The sequence below is a fragment of the Myxocyprinus asiaticus genome, chromosome 29 (assembly GCF_019703515.2).
Source record: "Myxocyprinus asiaticus isolate MX2 ecotype Aquarium Trade chromosome 29, UBuf_Myxa_2, whole genome shotgun sequence".
In the NCBI taxonomy this organism is placed as follows: Eukaryota; Metazoa; Chordata; class Actinopteri; order Cypriniformes; family Catostomidae; genus Myxocyprinus; species Myxocyprinus asiaticus.
Window position 1 is genome coordinate 29,175,163 of NC_059372.1, and position 24,809 is coordinate 29,199,971.

The 24,809-nt window shown below is 38.5% G+C and overlaps 1 protein-coding gene across 3 annotated transcripts; it reads left to right on the plus strand.

The window, feature by feature from the left end:
• The first annotated feature begins 131 nt into the window (after nt 1–131).
• LOC127420382 (sodium-dependent lysophosphatidylcholine symporter 1-like) lies at nt 132–12,952 on the plus strand. Of its 3 annotated transcripts, XM_051662640.1 has the most exons (14): nt 132–298; nt 599–718; nt 1,702–1,826; nt 5,667–5,799; nt 6,490–6,568; nt 7,050–7,222; nt 7,750–7,840; nt 7,966–8,087; nt 10,194–10,277; nt 10,456–10,539; nt 10,733–10,845; nt 11,722–11,865; nt 12,124–12,300; nt 12,829–12,952. In XM_051662640.1, the coding sequence occupies exons 1-14, from the start codon at nt 215–217 to the stop codon at nt 12,869–12,871; spliced, it is 1,572 nt and encodes a 523-aa protein (XP_051518600.1). In that variant the 5' UTR covers nt 132–214; the 3' UTR covers nt 12,872–12,952. The 3 variants fall into 3 exon arrangements, with proteins under 3 accessions (XP_051518600.1, XP_051518601.1, XP_051518602.1); XM_051662641.1 differs by lacking the exon at nt 10,456–10,539; XM_051662642.1 differs by lacking the exon at nt 12,829–12,952 and having other exon boundaries at nt 11,722–11,857; nt 12,124–12,294.
• The last annotated feature ends 11,857 nt before the right edge of the window (nt 12,953–24,809 follow it).

Consider the following 24,809-nt stretch of genomic DNA (forward strand, 5'->3'; position numbering starts at 1 on the left):
CTGCCATCACACCAGATAAGATGTCATTTCACTTTCTCTAAAAACCTCTTTGTAATACTGCGCAACATGGGTTGTAGGTCTCCACATTTAGCATGTTTTGTTTTTTCTAACGGAGAATTGAGAGGAACTAAGCACCACGCCTACTCTGTAACTAGTATAAGTGTTATAAAAACTGTTATGGGTAGCTCTTCTGCTCGATAATTGGGGTCGAACGATGGCCGACGATAGTGGTAATATACTGGACAACCGAACAGATGAGAATATGGTCTCTGCGATGGAAAATGACAACAATCAGCCGGTATACTATATCAGTTTTTGCAGAGAATTCTTTGTAAATATCAGTGGTTTGATTTGATAGTGTTGTGTTATATATTAGAGACTATAGTGTAACTTACAATGGCTCAGTATTGATGAAACTCCAAAAGTTGGATATTTAAAACACTTGCATATGAGACTGTTTTCATTTTTGTTGGAATATATATTTTTTCATAAAGAGACACATGATCTTTTACAGTGTCTTCCTATGAATGTTAATATTTTAAAGAACAAAACCACATATAACATAAAAGAGAAAAATAATTCTGTTGATTCATTTCAGAAAGCTCCAGGCATCCCTTTATCCAGGAAATTGTGCTATGCCATTGGAGGAATGCCTTATCAAATGACTTCAAATGCCAAGGGCTTCTTCATGCAGATCTTTTTACTGGATGTTGTGGAGGTGAGTGTGACAGGACAGTTTTTAAAGTCTGGTCTTTAGCAGTTGTCAGTGGTTAACAGAACACCATACAACACATACTCATTTGTAAGAGCTCTATGATGAGGGCACATTATTTAAATTTAAATTGTTTTAACATTTGCAAGTTCTGAGGAAATTATGCATTATGGAAATGCATTTTCTAACCACACCCATCAATTTGGGTAGCAATCCATGAAATGACCCTACACATCTGTAGTGTTAATGTTATTTGTTTGAATGGTTTTTGCAAAATGCACATGGTTTACATAAGATGTGTCAGCTTTTCAATTGTCTATATGTTCCACATGGTATTCTTTTGTAAAATTATACATTTGCATAATATAATCCAATTTGCAGAAGCATATCACCTCACTGAGCTTCACTTGGGAGTTATAATAAAAAATAATATTTACTAAACGTCCTGATTTCCCTTCCCCTGAACAGTAGAGAGCACTTATATATTTTCCAATCAGTATCAATGATCTAATATACTGTATTTGCTATGTTTGCTGAAATTACTTTGTGCATTAATTTTGCTTGTGTAATGACCCATTTGTGTTTATCTGAGGGACAACCACTGTGTGGTTTTTGGTTCCAAAATGTGAAACATTAACAACTGATTATTTATAAAACAAGGCTCCATCCTGGTCTAGCTCAACTCTCCCCCAATTTGCATGTCATATCTGCATGCCATATTCAACACTATTTTTCTACACTGTTAGCACAGGAAGTAAAAAAAAGCAAACCTGTGAAAGATTCTGTGAAATTTAATGTATTGACTATAACTGCTTGTCAGAAGATTATCTCTTTCTTTTAACTGCTTTTTATAGTGTAGATGATAGGTATGTAACACAAATTGGACAGTAAACTTTATCACATTCCATAAGACATATTTTTGGAAAAATCAGTGAATGTGTCTACATATTTGTCATTTTCTTTAGTCCAAGTAAATTAATTTTTTGTAGATGGGGGCCTTCTCTGCATCCATCATTCTCTTCCTTGGTCGAGCTTGGGATGCCTTTACTGATCCTCTGATTGGATATAATGTGAGCAAGAGTGGCCGGACACGAATTGGCAAACTCATTCCCTGGTGAGTGACAGAAGGCAGAAGTCATTACTCTGAAAACATTTGTGCTCATGAGAATTATGAAAGTATACCAATTAATGTCAGAATAGGTGTAAAGCACTTCCTAAAATCTCATTCCGATTTTTCACAGTTAGGCCAGAGGTAGCTCACACATTTCACTCAAAAGGGGCAGCCTACACCTATTTTAAAAGAGGCCACCAGTAGCAGTGTGAACATAGCAGTTCTTTACATAAGTGAAAGACATGTTAATCTAGATGTATAAAAAAAAAAATTAGTGACCAAAAAAATAAAATAAATAATATATATACACATACATTGCCTTGGAAAAAAAAAATTTTGCATACTGTAATATTTCGTTGGACCGTCTTTAGCTTTGATTATGGCACACATTCGTCATGGCATTGTTTCGACAACCTTATGAAATGTCACAACATTTATTTCCATCCAGAGCTGTATTAATTTTTGGTCGAGATCTTGTATTGATGACGGGAGAGTCGAACCACTCCATAAAGTCTTCTCCAGCACATCCCAAAGACTTTCAATGGGGTTAAGGTCAGGACTCGGTGGTGGACAATTCATGTGTGAAAATGATTCCTTATGCTCCCTGAACCATTCTTTCACAATTTGAGCCTGCTGAATCTTGGCATTGTCATCCTGGAATATGCCCATGCCGTCAGGGTAGAAAAAATCCATTGATGGTATAACCTGATCATTCAGTACATTTAGGTAGTCAGCTGACTTTATTTGATTGCCGCATAATGTTGCTGAGCCTAGACCTGACCAATTGAAGCAATCCCAGATCATAACACTGCTTCCAGAGGCTTGTACAGTGGGCACTATGCATGACGGGTGCATCGTTTTATGCGCTTCCAATCTTACCCTGACGTGCCCATTGCTTTGGTATAGGGTATATCTGGACTCATCAGACCACATGACCTTTTCCCATTGCTCCACAGTCCAATCTAGAAATGCACCGATATGGAATTTCTGGGCTGATACTTATAATTCAATGCTCATTGTGGCCGATACCGATAACCGATATTAAAAAAAAGTTTTATTTTTAATCCTTTAACCTGGATCTGTAAGCTAATTCATTATAACCCTCTCATTTGAAAAATATGTGTCATGTAAAAGCTTTGTTGCTGCTATTTAAGGTTTGGCAGATGTAACATGAACCAGAAATGTGCTTGTATTACAGATGAATTCTGATTTGAATGAGAATTAAATGACAATACACTTGCATAAATTGTATGGTGCCCATTTAAATGAGTATTTACAGTAATCCTGATGACTCACAAGAGATAAACAACTTGTAATGAACATTAAAACAACAAAACACAATATAAACCCTAATCTCTGTATACATGGTGTAATATTTATGATAGCAGCCAGTGCGAGAGCAGTGGTAGTTTGTGCATGTGCGCACATTGTGCTTGTGTGCGTCTCATTCACAGATGCTTTACAGCACTCATCTGTGACAGTTCCAATGTATAACTTATGAAATGTGAACACAACAATCATAATGGGAATAGGTAACATCATACAGATTGAATAGTTACGAGTCACAACATTAGAAAAGTCTCAACTCATAAAATATAACAAGCAGATTTGTTTTACTCACAAACTAGTGTTTTTAGTCATCTGAAGTCACTCTGTGAAAAAGATTTTCAATATCGATGTACCATGTTAGGATGTTTTGGGGCTTGTTTTAATCGCAATGCTGAGCACACAAACAGAATATAGGAAATGGCATGTCGTTACTCACAGCAGATGATCCTGAATTAAAACCAGACCCGAAACAACGTAACAAGGTGCAGAGATGTTGAAATAATCCATACAGAGCGACATCAGCTTCAGCTTGGCTCTCACCTGTTTTCACTCACATAGACGCGCTGTGTGTGCACACGCGCACTGTCGATTGGGGTTTCCTGCCTGAAGGGAAGATAATAATATATCGGCCACTGATATATCGTGCATCCCTAGTCCAATCTTTATTCTCCCTAGCAAATTGAAGTCATTTTTTCAGATTAGCCTCACTAACAAGTGGCTTTCTCGTGGCCACACAGCTGTTTAGTCCCAATCCTGTAAATTCTAGTCACATTGTGCATGTGGAAATGCTCTTACTTTCACTATTAAACATAGCCGTGTGTTCTACTGTCGATTTTTTACAATGTGACTAAACCAGTATCTTAGATACTAATATTTCTTTAGGAAGTGCAAAATACACTTGGCTAAAAAACTTTGTGCTTCTGACCTATTTCCATTTTTTAACATAGAAATTATGGATTTCAATGTGAATAGTGTGCTACTGATTCAAATGCATTAAAGAGTACAACAGTCTGGTTCTGGAAGTAAAAATCAAATTATTTTTTTTCATAAGGGAGTTGGTTTTATGATAAATGAAAGGAGCAGAAGGCGAACAAAAATGTTCCTGCGGTCCACGGTCTCTGACTCTTTCTGCCTGTCAATCTTTTGCACATTCTCATAGCATTGTAGTTGTAGCGAATCATTAAGGCTTAATGATATTTTTATGCCATGTTGCTCAAAAGAGTTGTCTGTTGAGGATGCTGTTTTTGGCAACCACTTCTGTTCGGTGTCAGTCTCAATAGCCGCTTTTCCACTATCGGGCCAGGTCTATCAACTGGCCAGCCAGGGCCAATAGCCTCGGACCTCGAGCTGCAAGACCAAAATCGATCTGCGTTCCAACTATCAGGCCAATAAATCTGCAGCATTGCCTAAAAACCTGGCCTTAATATGCCACTGCGGTGCCAATGTTACACACTCCACCCATTTCACAAGCAAGAGGGAAGCTCAAGCTGAGGTATCATGTTATCTGTTTATCTAGAATATTGAGTTTATCGAATGTAAACAACAAGAAAAGTTAGCATTGACAACTCACTGACTGTAACTGCCATGGTGTCCCGAGTGGTCTCTCCACTAACAGCGGGACGATGTCCCAGCACACCGTCTATGAAAGTTTACAGAACAATGAAAAATAATTTATTTGAGCTTTGTCCATTGTACATTTTAATGGATTTGTACTGTGCTTGCATTTTTTTTACCCCCGAACCTGTGCTGTTTTGCGCTGGATACACAGCCTGTGAAATTCAGTGAAACTCCACGTTTGGCCTTGTTTGGCCAAAAGGTAATCGGCAGGTCAAAGGCCACTGGCCGGAGGAGGCACGATGCCCAGAAGCACAATGAAGCCCCTGAAGTGACAGTGGGAACGCAACTGGCCCTGGCACGCACTAGCACACCCTCATTTGGCCCGATAGTGGAAACGCGGCTAATGAGTGCAGGGCTTTGGAAAGAGGGGGTGTAGCTTATCCAGTGGCTCAGTTTGTGGAAATTCCAGAATGGCTAATATCGCTTACAGTACCTTTATGCTCCGAGATTGTTAATTGATGCTATATGCTTCTGATGTAGCCATTATTTTGCATTATTTCAACTTTAATAGTGGAATTTGTGGTGAATAACTACACTACCCATGATGATACAAAGAAAGATCTGCAAATCAGAGAATCACAGCAATCAAAGAGCTCCAAAAGGGCTCTACTGTGACCAGCCACTCCCATGACTCACTGAAAATGACGTAATTGAGTCAGTCTCACTACAATCTCAATCTACTTATTTATTTGTGCATATCTGTATATTTTATAATAAATTTAAAATATGTTGTTTCTCAACTTTATTAGTGTTTTTCATAGGGATTTCATAAAATGGGAAAAATACTTTTGGAACCGAGACAGATGAAAAAGTGGGCTGGCACTGTTGCACTCTTTTTGAATATGCATTTTTATGTTTTGCATGTGTACTCTCTGCTTAACTATGCTTTGCACGCAGGATTGTGTTCTCAATGCCATTTGGGGTCCTATCCTACATCATGCTCTGGTATACTCCACTGGACGCCATGTCCCCTGGCTTCAGTTTCTGGTGGTACTTCACATGGTGCTGTCTGTTTGACACCTTCATGAGTGTAAGACCACAGTCATCATTATCAAGAGCATGCCCACAGTTATCAATTCACACATCAAACGTAAAAAACTTTTAACTGTCATGAAAATCTTCTGCATAGGGGGACATTATTATTTTTCTACAAAATTTCCCTTGTTTTGACCAAATAACATAGTGTATTCAAGCACAAGGGCTTATGGGTATTCCACACAGCCACAATTTTGTACTTGATAATTGTGAGTTAGTAGTACTCGAAGCCAAAGTTTAAAGAACATTTGTATTATGATTCCAGAATGTGACATTTCAAGTTCTGTTTAATTAGGACCACTTAAATGTTTTTATTAATGACAATTTTAGGGTTTAGAAAGTAACGATAACTTAATTAAAGAATACTAACTTAAGAATAGTAAAAAATTAAGCCTTAAATTGATTTTACTGTTTGAGATAACTATTAGTATTTACAGTGTTGAGTTAGACAGAATGTGCATTCATTTTAGATTTCACACAAATAAACATTCACTGGGGTGCCCATTACTTTCCTGTGAAGTAGTCAATGTGATAGCATCCTGTACTCAAGAATGAAATGTAGTACTTACCACTACTGCAGTTTTCAAACAACTGTAGTCACCTGTGTAACATGTTTTAAATATTTGTGCTTATCCATGTTTATGGTTCATACATGATTCCAATAGCTTTTCTCTCTCTTGTTCAGTGTTACCATGTGCCGTATTCGTCCCTAAACATGTTTCTGGGAGGGAATGAGAGAGATCGAGACTCAGCCACCGGCTACAGTAAGAAAAACGTATTACTATATCTACACTCCAGTTGAGCGGTTCTCAACTGGGGTTTGCTTCAGAACGGAGATTTTACTTTGAGCATCATGTGGTGACCCAACACAGTATCAAACCACCAGTTAAGAACCACTGCTCTATACAGTTTTACAGTATTTTTCTATTGAGCACCAATTTAAAAATGAAAATCTCAAAACATATGACCCAAACACAAAAAAATGGTACTGTATGAGTAGTATCTGCTTGTAATTATAATAATATTTAGCTGATGAAAATCTGTTAAAACCATTGTTGGCCACACACTACAGATTAATCATCAGTGAAGGAAATTCCAATCTCCAGCCTTTTTTATTACTTGGAAGAGGCAGAGAGTGGAAATAGAAAGCAGACACTTGGATATATAGGATGTAACCTTAACAGAAATCTGTTTATAAAAGAAGAAAGCGAAACAATGGACAGCTTTGTTCTCTTACAATTTCAGGAATGGGAATGGAAGTGTTTGCTACACTGGCGGGAGCCACCATTCAAGGTCAGATAGTGGGGGTGTACCACGCAAAGAGATTGCGTGCATGCAGCTTGCAAAATGACACAGAAGTGCCCGCTGGGAATGACACGGCCTCACCTGATGGCATTTCTGAGAGCCTTCAAAATACAGTGAGGCTTAGAGGTCTAGCAACACTGTTTCAAGCACATTAACTAGAGTGGATTTTTATATTTATGTATGCTTTTGGAATAACACATAATAGCTGTTGATTGTGTATCACTGTAGATATTTTTTAGTTTTGGTAAAATTTAACTTTAATACAGTCAAAATAATGTGTAAAAGATACTCCCTGATGCTTTGAGCAAACTTGGGGCCTTTGTCTGAAACTGTAGTGCCAGAGAAAGCAGTGCCAGTCTACTGTACTCTTAACCTGAGCCCCAAACAGGCTATATAGGCCCATAAACACCCCATATATAATTTTAGAAATCATATACCCCTAAATATACTCAGCAACAAAGTTTCTTCTATTTTATAACCGGTAACAGGAATTAGACAAGATCTTTTAAGGTCAACCATTTTGTAACGAGTTGTGCTAAACTTGACGCACAGTCGTTTACTTCTTTCTAGTATTGAATATTTTTATGGATGTTGCAATGTTTTAACTGAATGGATTTTTAACTGTCTTTAATTTCTGTAGAGAAGAGCCTATTTGACTGCTGCACTAGTATTAGGAATGCTTTATTTCCTGTGTTGCCTTGTGCTTTTTATTGGAGTAAAGGAGCAACTGGGTAAGTCCAACATACATACATAGACATATTTTTTTTTTTTTTTTTTTCAGTCAGTGGACTGAATTCAGTGTCTTCTTGTCTAATATAAATATGTACATTTGTGGTGTGGCTACTTTTCAAACTAGCTCCTCTGAGTAAACTGGACCACATAAATACGTCCTACCTAAGTAGTATGAAGATGGTGGTGTGTCACATTCCATATGTGCAGCTTGTATTTGGCTTCCTCTTTGCTTCACTTGCCTTCCAGGTCAGAAATTTGTCTTTTTGAATCATCAATGTATATTGAAGTGTTTGGGATTGTTAAACCCAATACACTAGAAGTACAGAGGTTTCAAATGTTGTTTGCTTGTATAACCAAAAAAAAAATAAAATAAGTAAATTTACCAAAAAATCTCCAATTATGGGCCCTATTTTAAGAGCGCTAAGTGCAATGCCATGCTATAAGTCATACACACAAAGTCAGTGGGCATGTTAATGAAGTTTTGGTATTTTCGTGCGAGGATATGCTAAGTCTAGGCGCAAGTGGGATTGGCGAAATTTCACAAGCAAAGCGCTTATGGGCTGGGTCAAGTGCAATTTAATTCTGAAGTTTTCCGGCACTGTCTTCATTCTGTTATATAGTCCATTCCCTTTAAAGCACCAGAGATATAAATAAAGACAACGCATTCATAAGAAGTTGGTAGTGTAAATGGACTGTATTAAATAAATTACAAGAACAGAAGTAGGGACTTACGTTCTTTTGTGCATAAACTTGCGTCCTTTTTGAATTCTTGTGCTTCTTGTATGTCAGGCATATTTCTGTGTCAGTGACATGATCATTTTATACGCATGGAAAATGTGGTTCTCATCAGGATTTGGATTTACGCTCCATTAAATTATAGAGAGTGTAAGTATTATTAAGTATTATTAATCATCTACTGACAGTATTAACAGTGATTGTATTGGAACACACTTCACTTCTACTGGTCAATTTTGATTTTGAAAAATTATTTATTGAAACATGAAAAAAATTAAACCAAAAATATTTCTTAATTCAAATTACACTTCAAACGAAATGAAAATATAATCAAAATAACGAAGCGGGAAAAAAGATCATACCAAATCCAAACATCTTAATCTCTCCAACCCTTTTGCAGTGACTTAAAAATCACTCCACAACAACAGGTGGAAAAATGTTAGTACAAATTAAATCATAAATACAATTGTAAATATAAACAATAATAAAAAATAAACCATGACCTAAAGATAGTTTAACACAAATCTCATTAATATTTGTTTGGACATGAAATGTATTACTGCCTGCTGGTGGAATCTCCAAACTACAAATGCAGAAACTGAGTTTAGGCTACGCTGCGATAAGATGTGCTTTTGAAACGTCTTAGCGCAAAGACCTATTTCTCAGGAAAATAGCAAAGTGTGCTTTGCGCTACTTCATTACCATACAATACACCCACAGTTTGCGCACATACACCCACAGATAGCACAGACACTCCCACCCACGCCCACTTGCACTGACAAGTAAATTGCAGTTAGAATAAGCGTTCTAATGAAAATTGGATTTGTGCACACTCACGAAAATTGATCCCAACATAAAATTATTTCTTATAAGACTGGTGTATTAGTCAATTCAGTGTTGGGTAGATTACTTCTGAAATGTAATCTAGTACTGATTACAAATGACACAACTAAAATTGTAATCAGTAACATAATCTTGTAGATTAGTAATCCAAAATAATACAAGTTATCCTCCCATTTGGGAATTCTTTCAAAGTCAAGACTGATAGGTAATGTAATCAATATGTAATCATGTAATCCATAAAAGTAACTAATCTGACAAACAAAATGTAATATAATCTAATTACAAGTACTTGATTTTTTGGAATCTGAGTACACAATCCAGATTATGTGTAGTATATTACTACTCAACACTGTTAGTCATAGAGTTGATTGGGATCTGATGTAGCATATTGTAAATCCACTGTCATGGAAAACCTGAAAATATGAGGGAATTTTAAAATTGTGTTTTCCAGGACTGCAAAAGTCATGGAAATGAATAATATCTTAAAGTCATACATAAACATTTTTCTAGTTTTGTTCTGCTCTAAATGTTTAATTACCTAGATGTTGCTCTCATGTACTGTAAAGCTAGTGTAGAGTAAAACTTTCTTTTAAGACCATGATGTTTGAGTTATCTGCAAATCATTCTTTTGAGTTTATAAATTGCTCTAAATGATTTATTAGCCAGTCTGCCTAATTAAAATAATTTTGTAAATTCCACATCTCATAATAAAAAATGCCATGGAAAGGTCATGGAAATGATTGACCAATGTCCTAATAATGATGTTTGTTGCAGATGGCTCAGGGAAATTTTGCCTTGTTTTGTACTCATGCAGCAGATATGGGAGCATATTTTCAGCACCTTGTCCTCATATTACTGGTGAGGGATCCATTATTTCAAAGTGTATTCTACATTTACATTTGTAAAGTACATTTATTTCAGAAGTAACCTTTAAAACATTTGTTCAATTTCCAAAAACTATTTAATTAATAATACCTCATTATGCAGTATGGACTTTTTAGTTACATACATTATAATCCTCTTTGCTCATGTGCAGACAGCAGCCACATTGTCCATTCCATTATGGCAGACACTCTTGGTCAAATTAGGCAAGAAGACCACCATATTCATTGGCCTATCAGTGAGCACTACTCTTTAAGCCTTTTCCCTGATTTATTTTTGAATGCATAGAGAAAGAATAGGAATGCTATTAAAAATATAACTGTATGTTGTTAATATTAAATGCAGCAATGTAATGTAAATGCAAATACTTTTTAAATGTAGATTTCTGGAACAAATAGTTAATCCATGCCTCTTTCTCCTCTTCTCTGCAGTCTTATATCCCAGCTTTAACTGTAATATCCCTAGTGAGGAGTAATTTACCCATCTTCATCATTATGTCTGTGTTAGCTGGGACCAGTCTGGCAGCCCTCTATCTGCTCCCTTGGTAATTTAACCCTCATCTAATATCTCTCCATTGTTCAAACACTCACTCCAACACATACTCGACCCAAGCAAATGCACTTCTCTTGCTTTTATGAAACATTACGGAAGCCAGATGGTGGTCGTTTGGGAATTAGTTGTATGATGTTTGGCATCACTGGCAGATTCAGAATGAATGATGTAATACTGAAACTGGACCCCACTCAGACAAGAAAAGCATATCCTCCCATTCTGTAATGCACAAAGCTAGAATCATTTATATACTGTATATATAAGTTGTATACTGTATATACACTCACTTGGCTCTTTATTAGAAACACCTGTACACCTACTTATACAATTATCTAATCAGCCAATCATGTGGTAGCAGTGCAATGAATAAAATCATGCAGATACGGGTCAGGAGCTTCAGTTAATGTTCACATCAACCATCAGAATGGGGAAAAATTTGATCTCAGTGATTTCGACCGTGACATGATTGTTGGTTCCAGACGGGCTGGTTTGAGTATTTCTGTAACTGCTGATCTCCTGGGATTTTCATGCACAAAAGTCTCTAGCGTTTACTCAGAATGGTGCCAAAAACAAAAACATCCAGTGAGCAGCCAGACTGGTTCGAGCTTACTGAAAGGCTACATTAAATCGGACAACCACTCTGTACAGTTGTAGTGAGCAGAATAACATCTCAGAATGCACGACATGTCAAACCTTGATTCGAATGGGCTACAACAGCAGAAGACCATGTCGGGGACTTTACTAGGATTGATTCACCCAATCACTCAATACTTAAATAAACAACAATAATTGTTTACAAAAAAAAAAAAAAAAAATACAAAAACGATGTCATACTACCATAGAATCATAGGTTGTTTAAATATTTTAGGTCCATGTTGCCAGATGTGGTGGATGACTTCAAGGTCAAGAACCCTTCTTGCCAGGATCTAGAACCGTTGTTTTACTCCTGTTATGTTTTCTTCAACAAATTTGGAGGAGGAATGTCTGTTGGAGTCTCTACCTTGGTACTATAGTAAGAGCTTCCTCCAATCAAATTGTTTTATAGTTGGTGAAAAATACAGAATAAATCACAACAATGATTAGAAAGTGGAATTAGAAAATATTCCCAACACTGGCAGTGGAAAGGATGTTGTTGCACATGCCAATGTTTTCCTTTTCAAACATTTCCTGTGCATCATCTCTTTTTCCTTTTTTTATGATGCTAAAAGTTACTGATTTAGTGATTTCACACTGCTCCATAAAATGTTCTCTTCCCTTCTGCTTAACTCAGTTTTGTAGGATACAAACCTGGTGCCTGTAGGCACAATCCTGAGGTTATATTCTCACTGCGAATGCTTTTCGCTCCTGTGCCCATTTGTCTTCTGCTGGTGGGCATAGTGATGTTTTACTTCTATCCTATCAATGAAGAGCGACGGCAGCAAATCCAGAAAGCATTAAGGAAAGCAGGGTGAGTTTTCCTCATTGTGTATGGTATATCTCATGAGTATGTCATATATATAATGTACATTACATGCTTGCTTTTCTTACTAAGAGCATTTGCTATTACAGAGGTTATTGCTTGTGGTCCAAACCCTGAAATGTTATACAATCCATTAGCTATCAACAAAAAAATATATCTTATTTTCTTTTGTTTACATATCCAATACCATAAAATCATGGAACATTAAGAATAAAGAGTTTTCAGATTGCAATTAATTCAAAGCTAATTCTCTATTCCCTGCAAGGAACAGGGTTTGGGATACATCAATGCTTTCCAGTTTTTGGAAGACTAGATTATAAATTAGAATACAAGAGAGAATGAGAAAGAAGCAATGTTGATATACTGTACATATAAATGGCCACTACTTCCTTCTGTATAGAAGTAACTTCTTGAAGTCTTTACATTCATGTTTAACATCCCGTTTTACATAAGATGCTTAAAAGTTGCAATAGCTGTTTTAAATGTGCCTTCACTGTGTTGTCTTTATATACACAGGGCAGATAACGGCATGAAGGGAGAAGAAGAACTGAGCCTATGAAGCAATCAGTATTTCACTTATACAACTTTTGTAACATTGACGGGCTCTCAAACTGAATCATGAACATGTTTTGTTTTTTCATCTCAGTGTAAGACTTTCTCTTGTACAGTGTTTCTCAATCTTTCTCAGAGGAGCTCCCCAACACTGCACATTTAGTAGTTTAACTAAACTGATTTCAGCCCATGGGGTGCTCCACCACACCCAATTCAGGCCATGGCGAACTCTACTTATATGCTGATAAATTAAACAAGGGTAACTTAAAAGGGTCATATAATGATAAATTAAAATTTCCTTTATAGGGACTGAAAACATTCCGAGGAAAGAAAAATGAATTAAATGTTTTGCAGAACATAACCGAAAACGGAACAGAGTCCTTTTCAATTGTTCCGGAGTGAAAACATTATTTTGAAATGTTGGTTACAGAAACATTTTGAAATTACACCACTTCCTGTTGTCCAAAAAATGAGGCTTCTCTCTTTTTAGTTGAACACGATAATGTGATTTAGTTCTGAAGGAAATTACTGCATCACAAATTTTTTTGTCTTATTGGATGTTGTGGATTTAGCCTTCTACATGCTGAAGACTTTTTAGACAATGATGTATAATTACTACATATACATGCATGGTTAATCCAGATACAAAGAAAAAAATTGAGGTAAAATACATTTCACTGATTATTGTTAGAAATGATGCATTGATACAGATTTGATGCTGCTGGGTTCTGATCGAGAAGCAGATTTTTAATCAGAACATATAATTAAAATAAAAAAAATTTAATAATTTTGAAATGTTTAAAATAAAAAAAAACTGGCCCGCATAAGATGACATTTAGTCCAAACACACCCAAGCAGTGTGTGCATGCATGCAGGAGAGAGAGACTATTACACACTATTTGGTGTTCACAAACTTGTTCTTGGTGAGGTACTTTAATAAGAAGGAAGTATGATAGATACTACCATATGTAGATATAGATGCCAGATACTATTATTCCTGTAGGAACAGTATGTGTGTTAGGAATTAAATTAAACTGTCAGCATTCTACATCATTATTATTTAGGGAAACTTATAACGGAATTTGTTGTGTTCGACAACCATTATAAGAAAGATAAATAAAATTCTCCACCATTAAAATCATAATACGTCTCGTTATATCCATTCACAATTTCTGTTGTAAGGAATTAGCTTTAATAAGGGAATTATGAATAATTCACTTATTTGAGCGATATTAATATTATGGCTTTTTGAAAATAATTTCACACATATTTTAGGTATGAGCTTTGAAGCAAGATCTTTTAAAATCATATGACGAGATTATCAAAATATCACAGTCAAATTATCTTTGAATACAAACAAACTTTATTGCTATTCTAAACATAAAAACGAATCTAACACATACAAACATGAAACAGGTTGGTGAGTACAGTGACAGAATGTGAAAGAAATGATCAGTACAGAGGAAATGAACTTTATGGAGTCTATACACAATGCCTTAAGAACCATTTATCCTTCTTTGAGTCTACATCGATTTGTAATCGGATTACACAAAGTATTTAAATAATATACCAGCACTTTCAGCAAAAGTCTGAAGATGTACTTGCGTGTCATTGTGTTTCCTTGCATTGCTTGGTTCTTTGGCTCTTTGTAGAAAGTTTGTTCCATCGATGTCTTGGACCTCTGTTAGATCATGGATGCCTGTTGCGTTGATGGATGATGAGGCGTGGCTTTGAAGTGAGGCCTTCAAAGACCGAAAGACCGAAGACTTCTTCCTTGGTTGGAAAGTTTTGAGCTGAAATTGGCCGCACCCCAAAGGTGTCCTGAGCCAATCAGAAGTGGCTTTTCAGAGTCACATGGTCAACTGGTCTGTCCTTTTCAAAGTTAATTTACAATCCTTTGTGTGGAGGATTCTTACAAATTTCCCACTCAAAATAGTGCATGTTTGAAACATACATTTTATATCTTGAAATTGGTGTAAGAGACATGACATCTGTTAACATCAACATTCTCTACAGAAACAAGCAAGAATTTACATAATAAATATGACATACTTTCATAAATATTCCATGTGTAAGTAACAAAACATGAAAATATCTGATTATGAATCATACTGGTTAATTCATTGGTTTTACAACATGGATAACACATTACACGTTATGAGAAACCTGATTGTCAGGGTATATTATCAGATTAAGCCTTGAATAGTTAACATTCTTAGTAGAATGATATGAATAATACAAGATTTAAGATTATACTCATCGATTTGTCAGTTATAAGAGATTACAAATCACTACATGTATTTTAAAAGGTACATCAGGCTATAATAATTTGTCAGTTATAAAAGTGACCACAGGTCATAACACATCATTTTCAGAGTTATCTAGCAAGGCTAAGTATTGCGTACATTTCCGTACAAAAAGGGATATTCTGTGCATTTTATAGAGTTAACTCAGCGTAGTACAGTGACTTTGTGTGTAATGTTCATGGATTAAGATGAGATGTCTTCATATTAGAATCGTGCAAACACGAGAGTCTTTAGCTCTGTGTCTTTTAGCACTTTAGTGAGTTTTTTTAGCATGTGACAGGAAATGTCTCAATTTAAGTATTCATGTGTTTCTACATCAATGAAACAAAGTGACTTTTCATTAGCTGCTATTTGCAAAACACTGATCACAATGTCTTGTGATCTGATGAGTCTGGCTTAAGTGTAGCAAATTGGTTTATATTGAAGGACAAAAACAGAGTGTGTTTTAGCATCTCCCGGGGTTTCCAGGGAGTGTGATCTAACACAGGGGTCATAGGGGATTCCCTGATTTACGACATGTACGAGAATGTGTCCTCTTCATTCACAGATCTTTCTTCATTTTGTTGGCCAGATGTTCTTCATCTCGTTTAGTTGGGCCAGGCCAGACTTTAGGGAGCCATTTTGTCATTCTCTTAGTTTATGGATTTTGAGGAATTTCCAGGGGCCTCCGAGCATGGAAATTAACGATCCTTCGGCCTATGAGATCCTACATTCCTAAACACCAGGAAAACTGTTCCTGGCTGTGTGTAGTGACTGCCGCTTTGCATATCCTTCCAACAATAGAAACGAGCTGATGTCTGTTTTGAAGGCGGATTGTTTTGTGAAACTGAAATAATGTAATGCAGCCTTTACAAAGAGTCTGCTATTGAAGGATAATTGTACATGCCAAGAGGGTATTTAGAAAAAGATGGTGGAAAATGGAAGAAATTGTCCCAAAGATCTGACTAACATTATTAGTGGACAAAAAATAAAATTATACAATAAAATGTATGATATGAATCCTTTTAGCTCTATGCAGTTGTATAAGTGTATAAATAAAAATGTCTCGGTTATGTATGTAGGGGAACGAGACATTGCGACACTGCGAGACATTTAATGGGGAGTGTCCTTCCTCACAATCTAGTTGAAACCTTTCTACAATAACGCCAGGATTGGCTATGGGGTTTAAGCTCCGCCTTTTAAGCTGCAAAGATGTCCGGTATAAAAGTGGGTGCGCAAACACCATTCCTCAGAACTGTCTGACTGAGGGACAAAGAGTGCATTGCTCGCACCTCAAAAAACCCTGAGTCTGTAGTGCGGCCATCTTACACAATGTCTCGTTCCCTTCATCTCAGGGAACCGAGGTTACATAGGTAACCAAGATGTTCCCTTACGATTCAGTACACTTGACATTGCGTCACTAAGCTGACGCTAATGGCGAACAGAGTCCCATCACGCTGCACTACACAACATAACCTTCCCAGAGAGGAAACATGACACCACAGTCCCCCGGGATGGCAACCAACATGAGTATGCTGCAAGTGAATGACCCTCATGGTGAGCCTTGAGAATATATATATGAAGTATGGTCATATAGTATGAATTAACCCCTTCATGAACCCAGTCGGGAAGGAAGTTTATTTGTAATGAAAGTGCCTGTGACATTTGGGAAATACAATGGTCTGAATGCAGGTGGTGTGTAAAATGACAGGGAGCCCATACTTAAAAAGAGGGGCATAAGTATATGTTTGGCCAATTAATTAGCAAGCACTCTAGACAGAGAGGACATGCGATGAGAGAGACGTCACGTCTAGGTTGTAAATCCTTGCAAATGTGTTTTGAGAAGACCATCCTGCTGCAAAACATATGTCTTTTAAGGACACACCATTCATCCATGCCCATGAAGAGGCCATGCCTCTAGTTGAGTGTGCTTTAACACCTATTGGGCAATTCGTACCCTGCGACTCATAAGCCAGGGCGATTCCAGTGAGAAAGTCTTTGCTTGGAGACAGACATTCCTTTCGTGTGTCCTCCATAGCACACAAAGAGCTGGTCAGACAATCTGAAATGGCGGGTGTGCTCAACATATGTGTATAGCACTCGCACAGGGAATAACAAATGCAAGGACTATTCCTCATCTGAATTAAATGGAGGAGGGGAAAAGACTTGAGGGTGAACTACCTGCACTCTGAAGGGTGTGGTTAGAACCTTAGGCATATTGCTTGTCCACTCGGACTTTGCTGATGATAGAATGAAGGAGGCGCACCTGGGGAAATGCATACTTGCGTTTCGCTGGCCATCCGTGGGCCAGTGCGTCCTGGCGACTTGTATATGCCACTACTGTTGTGGTGTTCGAACGAATCAGAATTTGGTGATTCACGATGTCAGAATGAAAAGCTCTCAAATCTAGAAAGACAGCCAGTAGCTCTAGGCGGTTGATGTGCCATGCCCGTTTCGCACCTGTCCAGGTACCGAAAGTCGGGCATCCATCACACACAGCCTCCCAACCTGTGTTGAATGCATCTGTGTTCAGCAGTTTTCTTCTGAAAATTTGACACAGCATAACATCCTGTTGGTAGAAGGCAGGTGCTGTCCATGGTGCAAGAGCAGCCAGACAGCGGCAAGTCACCGCGATGTGCATGAGCCAGTACTGGAGAGGTCTCATGTGTAACGGACCTAACGGTATGATGCCGGATGCTGCCGCCATAAAACCCAGCATTCTCTGAAATGACTAAAGTGGTAATGTTTTCCCAGTTTGAACTGAGAAAGACACTGAAGAAGGGTCTGTACGCGCTCGCACTCGAGTCGAGACAAACTCCTAAAAAGGAAATTTACTGGGTGGGGGAAGGTTGACATAAGACCATATATTTTAAATGGGAAAGCAACGAGTCTCTGTGTTTGCTCAGTAGTGCCTCCGACTGGCTAGTAAAAACCAATCGCCGAGGTAAATTCAAACATACACACTGTTCATTTTCAATTCAGCGAGCGCTGCATCGATACATATCGTGAATGTGCGGGGAGCCAGAGACAGACTGAAAGGAAGGACTTTAAACTGATATCCCTCGAACGTAAATCTCAAAAACCGCCTGTGACGCGGTGCAATTGGTACATGAAGTACGCGTCCTTCATATCTATTGATGCAAACCAGTTTTGAGGATGGATGTGTGATAAGATCTGTTTCTGAGTTATTATTTTGAATGGGCACGTTGCGTCTCAGAACTAGAATGGCCCGAAGCCCGCCATCCTTCTCCAGAATGAGGAAATTACGGCTGTAAATCTCGCTGTGTGCGTCGCAGTCTGGGATAGTCTCTATCATGTTTTTTTGTGAATAGATTGTAAATCTCTGCACCCAACACCGGCACATCCTGTGGTCAGACCAAAGATTGCAAAGCGCCAGTGTAGTGAGGTGGCCGGTGTACAAACTGGATCGTTTGACTGCTCAATCGTTTTAAACGCCCATTCTGACATGCTCAGGTTTGGGGAGTAACGAAATACATGTAACGGGATTACATATATAAAATACAAAATATAAGTAACTGTATTCCAATACAGTTACAATTTAAATAATTGGTAATTAGAATACAGTTACATTCAAAAAGTATTTTGATTACTGAAGAGATTACTTTGCATTTTATTGTAATTTGTTTCATTTAATATTTAGCCCTTTCATATGAAAAACATTTATCCATATAAATAATGCGATCCAAAGTGTATTTGAACAGCAGTGAAACACTTTCTTATGATGTGTTACATTCATACGAGCAGACAGAGAAGTTTGAAGTTTGGAGCCGAAGAAATAGAAATAAACCTTGTGTAAATTGTCAGCTTTACGCTAAGCTAAAATGCTATTTCTAGCCATTTTACATGCACATGTTACCAGGCACGATCATATTTTTTTATCAAGAAAACTCACGTTGGATCATAATTTCTTTTTTTCTAGTAAGACCTTTGATATTAGGGCAAAAATCATATTCTTGATAATAATTTTTTTATTGTTTTCCTGTAAAAATATCTAAAAATATCTTTCGCCCAAGGCACCATACAAATATCTGCCCCAGTCAACCCAGTTGAAGCGGGTTTCACACAGGGCGCCTTACAAGCTAGAACCGCCACTGAATGGGACAGAGGGTAATTTGGTTTGTTCATTGTATGATATAATGCGAGGCTAACCATTGGCAAGTGGTTGTGCATAATGTGTGGGCTTTGAAGTGGAAAAAAAGCTCTTTATTAAAAAAGTGTGAGCACTTGTGCATGTGCAATGAGCGCTGTACTCTTTTTTGCATTCTTTATTGCATGTGATTGAATGTGAGACACAGAAACAACATTTTGAACAACAATATTCCTTTCCCAACAAACAGCAGTGAAGAAGGGGGGAACAGTATTGTGCGTCTCCAATTGAGCCTTCTTTGGGACAGGTCCGGAAGGAACGGGAACTCTGCATTCTGCTTCATAGGGCTGTGCCCTTTATCTGCATGGGGGGTTTTCCCCCTCGGCGCGGCACTCGCTCTGAGGCGGCTGCTTTCATTTGGGCCACAGCTTGCGCAGCTTTACCGTAGGCTCAGCGGTGACTTTTGGTAGCGCTGAGGCTGCAGGCGTGGGTTTTTTAGCCGGGCGCTGGACCGAGACAGAGTGAGAGCGAGCCGGTTGTGATGAAGTATTGCTCTGTTTTGCATAAAATGTCTCATAGCCTGTGAGTGTTGAGTCGTGACGTAACGCTCAGCAAATCTATCCACAGAGCTGCTGAAAAGGCTGGCTGGAGACACCGGAGCATCAGATTGAGTGGCTTTTTCTGCATCACGCATTTCCATGAGGGTCAGCCAGATGTGACTGTCCAAAACTACCAGGTTACCTATTGACTTGCCAATGACCTGTGCAGTGACTTTCGTGCTCACAGCGCTAAGTCCATAGTGGTGCGGAGCTCTTTGAATGTCTCTGGATGGTAGCCTTGCTCGTCCATTTGCTTGAGGAGCTTAGCTTGGAAAACTTGGAGCACCATTGCGTGGAGTGCTGAACCTGCTTGGCCCACCGCTGAGTATACTTTTCCAGCCAGTGCGGACGTCAGTTGACACGGCTTGAAAGGATGAATGGGGCGTGATTTCCAAGCCCTGCTACTCGCCGGGCAAAGATGTGCCACTACTACCTCTTCCACAGGGGGTAGTTGGGCATAACCTTTGTCTTCCCCATGGTCCACTTTAATGAGGAGAGTGGAATCGTTGTGCGAGCTAACTGAATAGGGCACACACCAGGATTTTGTCAGTTTGTCATGAACTTTCGGGAAGAACAGGTAAGATCTGCGAAACGTGGTTGCTTGACGGTGTCCGGACTGCAAGAACCATTCATAAAAGGTGAGATTTTTCAGGTTCCTCTGGAGGAGACCACTCGAGACCGAGCTCTTCGACTGCCCTTGAAAGGGTGTGAAGCATCTCCTTGACAGTGGCACATGCATGCTCCTTGTCCCTCACTGGGGGAAGGGGCGGCAACGTCCTTCATTGACCACTCACCAGATGCAGCGAGAGACATAACATCATCATCCCCAGCATCAGCACTGCTGAACGTGATAAATTTGTATGTTCTTGCAGAGGGCCTAAGCTTGTCACACGCATACTGTAATGGCACAGATGCAGTATATGGAGATTGAGGGGCTCGCGGGGCATGTGCTGGCACGAGGTCCACCTCAAATTCATCGGCCCTGCCGTGCCTTCTCGTAAGATCCCTCGGGAGTCACAGAAGAGGTGGGTGGGAGTGTATGGGAGGCTGAACCGTCCCTCAGAATGAGGGCGATTCACAAGCGAAGCGTCTTGAGAGTCATGCCCTCACATTGAGGGCAGTCTGTCTCCATGAGAGCTGTCTCTGCGTGGGCACGGCCCAGACAGCGAATGCAGCTCTCATGCTGATCTGACAGCGGGATGTGTCCCTCGCATAAGGAACACTTATGGAAGATTCTCTCTAAATGCACACGGAGCATTGGACAGACAGTCCGGACAGACAGTCCGACTAAGCTGATTGACCAATCAGAATGTTCATTTCAGAAGTTGTTCTACAGCATTCCCTAGCTCTGGCTGCAGTCATTTTAAGACCCTGTTTACAGCTGGTAATAAGACACGTTTCAGATGATCCGAACACAAAGGTCGGCACTAAATATAGTTGTAAACAGGTGCAAAATGTTTTGTGATTGGATCACAAAAAACACATACAGAGGTAGTCAAAAACCACATCGAATCTGAGGTTTAAAACGGCGTCCTGATGCGTCCCAGACAGCAGCAAAGCACCACCTCTCACCAGTCAATCACCCGGCGAACAAAAGTTTAAACTAACTTACGGTTTTAAAAGAAACTAACCGTCCGAAAAGGCGATTACATACCCAAGTATGAGAACTTCACAGCTCTTCCTTAGTGTGTCTGTCTGATTTGAACATGCAGGGTGACAAGATGACAAGCACACACATCTGAAGCTGAACTAACAGAGGCACTCCACTAAAACAACCAATAATTTTCCTTGAAATGTTGCATTTGTGTTTAGATTAAATCTTACCTGCATCTGGGAGAAATGGTGCCAGTTTTGTTTGCGCTTTCTTTATCTTTATTACTTTTTTGCAGTTTATTAACGTTCAGTAACACACTGATATAGTGACTGATGTATGTCCATACAAAATCATACACACTCTCCTCAAAATCACAACAGCTGTGTTTACTTGTCAACGGAAGTAATGCCCATATTTCTTGCATCACGGGACGTAGGAAAAAGGTGGATAGCAGCTTAAATTGGCCAAGAACCGCCCAGTTAGACAGGAAAAGCCCTCTAACTGAAATGTAAAGTGATCAATCACAGTTGGTTTAGTCATCATTTGCTGTTTAGGGGCGGGGTTATCAGAGATATACAGTTGAAGTCAGAAGTCAACATACACCTTAGCCAAATACATTTAAACTCAGTTTTTCACAATTCCTGATATTTAACTGTAGAAAACATTCCCTGTCTTAGGTCAGTTTGGATCACTACTTTATATTAAGAATATGAAATGTCAGAATAATAGTAGAGAGAATGAATTATTTCAGCTTTTATTTCTATCATCACATTCCCAGTTGTTCAGATGTTTACATACACTTTGTTAGTATTTGGTAGCATTGCTTTTAAATTGTTTAACTTGGGTCAGACCTTTTGGGTAGCCTTCCACAAGCTTCTAATGAAAAGTTGCTGGAATTTTGGTCCATTCCTCCAGATAGAACTTGTGTAACTGAGTCAGGTTTGTAGGCCACCTTGCTTGCACACGCTTTTTCAGTTCTGCCCACAAATTTTCTTTCGGATTGTGGTCAGGACTTTGTGATGACCACTCCAGTACCTTGACTTTGTTGTCCTTAAGCCATTTTGCCACAACTTTGGAGGTATGCTTGGGGTCATTTTCCATTTGGAAGACCCATATGTGACTGAGCTTTAACTTCCTGGCTGATGTATTGAGATGTTAATAATTTAATAATTAATAATTTAATAATTTTTAATAATAATTAATAATTTAATAATAATAATTAATAATTTTCTTTATTTATCACACATTATACATTTGCACATATACGGTGAAATTCTTCTTTTTCACATATCCCAGCTAGGCTGGGGTCAGAGTGCAGGGTCAGCCATGATACGGCGCCCCTGGAGCAGATGTTGCTTCAATATATCCACATAATTTTCCTTCTTCGTGTTGCCATCTATTTTGTGAAGTGCACCAGTCCCTCCTGCAGCAAAGCACCCCCACAACATGATGCTGCCACCCCCATGCTTCACGGTTGGGATGGTGTTCTTCGGCTTGCAAGCCTCACCCTTTTTTCTCCAAACATAGCAATGGTCATTACGGTCAAACAGTTCAATTTTGTTTCATTAGACCAGATTACATTTCTCCAAAAAGTACGATCTTTGTTCCCATGTGCACTTGCAAACTGTAGTCTGGCTTTTTATGGTGGTTTTGGAGCAGTGGCTTCTTACTTGCTGAGCAGCCTTTCAGGTTATGTTGATATAGGACTTGTTTTACTGTGGATATAGATACTTGTCTACCTGTTTCCTCCAACATCTTGACAAGGTCCCTTACTGTTGTTCTGCATTTTTCGCACCAAACTACATTCATCTCTAGGAGACAGAATGCGTCTCCTTCCTGAGCGGTATGATGGCTGTGTGGTTCCATGGTGTTTATAATTGCGAACTATTGTTTGGACAGATGAACGTGGTACCTTCAGGCATTTGGAAATTGCTCCCAAGGATGAACCAGACTTGTGGAGGTCCACATTTTTTTCTGAGGTCTTGGCTGATTTCTTTTGATTTTCTCATGATGTCAAGCAAAGAGGCACTGATTTTGAAGGTAGGCCTTAAAATACATCCACAGGCACACCTCCAATTCAGTATATCTCCTATCAGAAGCTAATTGGCTAATTGTCTAAAGGCATGACATAATTTTCTGGAATTTTCCAAGCTGCTTAAAGGCACAGTTAACTTAGTGTATGTAAACCTCTGACCTACTGGAATTGTTATATAGTCAATTAAAAGTGAAGCAATCTGTCTGTAAACAATTGTTGGAAAAATGACTTGTGTCATGCACAAAGCAGATGTCCTAAATGACTTGCCAAAACTATAGTTTGCTAATATTAAATCTGTGAAGTGGTTAAAAAATTTGTTTTAATGACTTCAACCTAAGTGTATGTAAACTTCTGACTTCAACTGTATCATACCATCATAAAAGACAGACATAGGGAAAGATATAATTTATATAATGGCGAGCAGGTCTCCATGAGCGATTGCACAGAAAACACACTGGAAAACAGCGTAAAATGTGTACAGATTCTAAGTAAAGCACAGAAAACCTCATCACAGAGTGCTTCAAAGGCATAACTTGGTAACAAAAAAAGCAGAATATGCAGTTTTGCTCATGGATATCTGCTTAACTTTCTGCTACGTGCCTCAAACGAAACACTGAATACCTTTAAATTATTTGATGTCACTAACCTGGCAAACTTTATAGAATATTTTTATAAAGTTGAATATAAATTAATCAAGTATAATCAATGTAAATATAGCCATTTTATTCTACAATTATTTCTGATGGTCAAGCATGTATCTTACTGTGTGTGTCTTTGTAGTGGCCTGTGTAGGAATGGAATGTGCTCACATAGGGTAAACTGCTCACATATGGTAAACTGAGTTTACTGTTTTGACACTAGAGAAAATATATGGTGAGGTCCCTCCACAGAGGTTTCCTGTCCACTTCTTAAAAAAAACAACAGACTGGAGTCACAGAACAAAATGATAAATAAAAGTGACATGTATGGAATGTATTAGCCATGCCTTGGTAGATCAGATGTATATAAGCTCTGGGTAGAAACCCAAATGCTTCAGTTGCTCTGCAGACGACTCAGCTTTTCTGTCTCTGATAATAAAGTCTATCTTCTGGCATCAAAACCCCAAGACTTTGAGAGAGATTTTTCACAGAGGCAGCAGAAGCCACGACAACTTGAACAAATCTGGGGATTATTTCAGAAGTGCTGATTCTATCAGTGCGGAACCTTATGAACACAACTCTGTTTCCAGGTATGTAATGTGTGCATCTACTCAAGGAAGTTCCATCAAACAAGCCAATCAGATTTACACTGAGTGGTTAGAGAAAGTGTTTTCCAATTTTGTGTG

Excerpts from the sequence above, each read along its gene's own strand:
- LOC127420382 (XM_051662640.1), top strand. The coding sequence starts at position 215 with ATGGCCGACGATAGTGGTAATATACTGGACAACCGAACAGATGAGAAT. Across the intron at positions 10,278-10,455 it reads ACCTTGTCCTCATATTACTG|ACAGCAGCCACATTGTCCAT; the intron begins GTGAGGGATCCA and ends GCTCATGTGCAG. Across the intron at positions 10,540-10,732 it reads CCATATTCATTGGCCTATCA|TCTTATATCCCAGCTTTAAC; the intron begins GTGAGCACTACT and ends TCTTCTCTGCAG.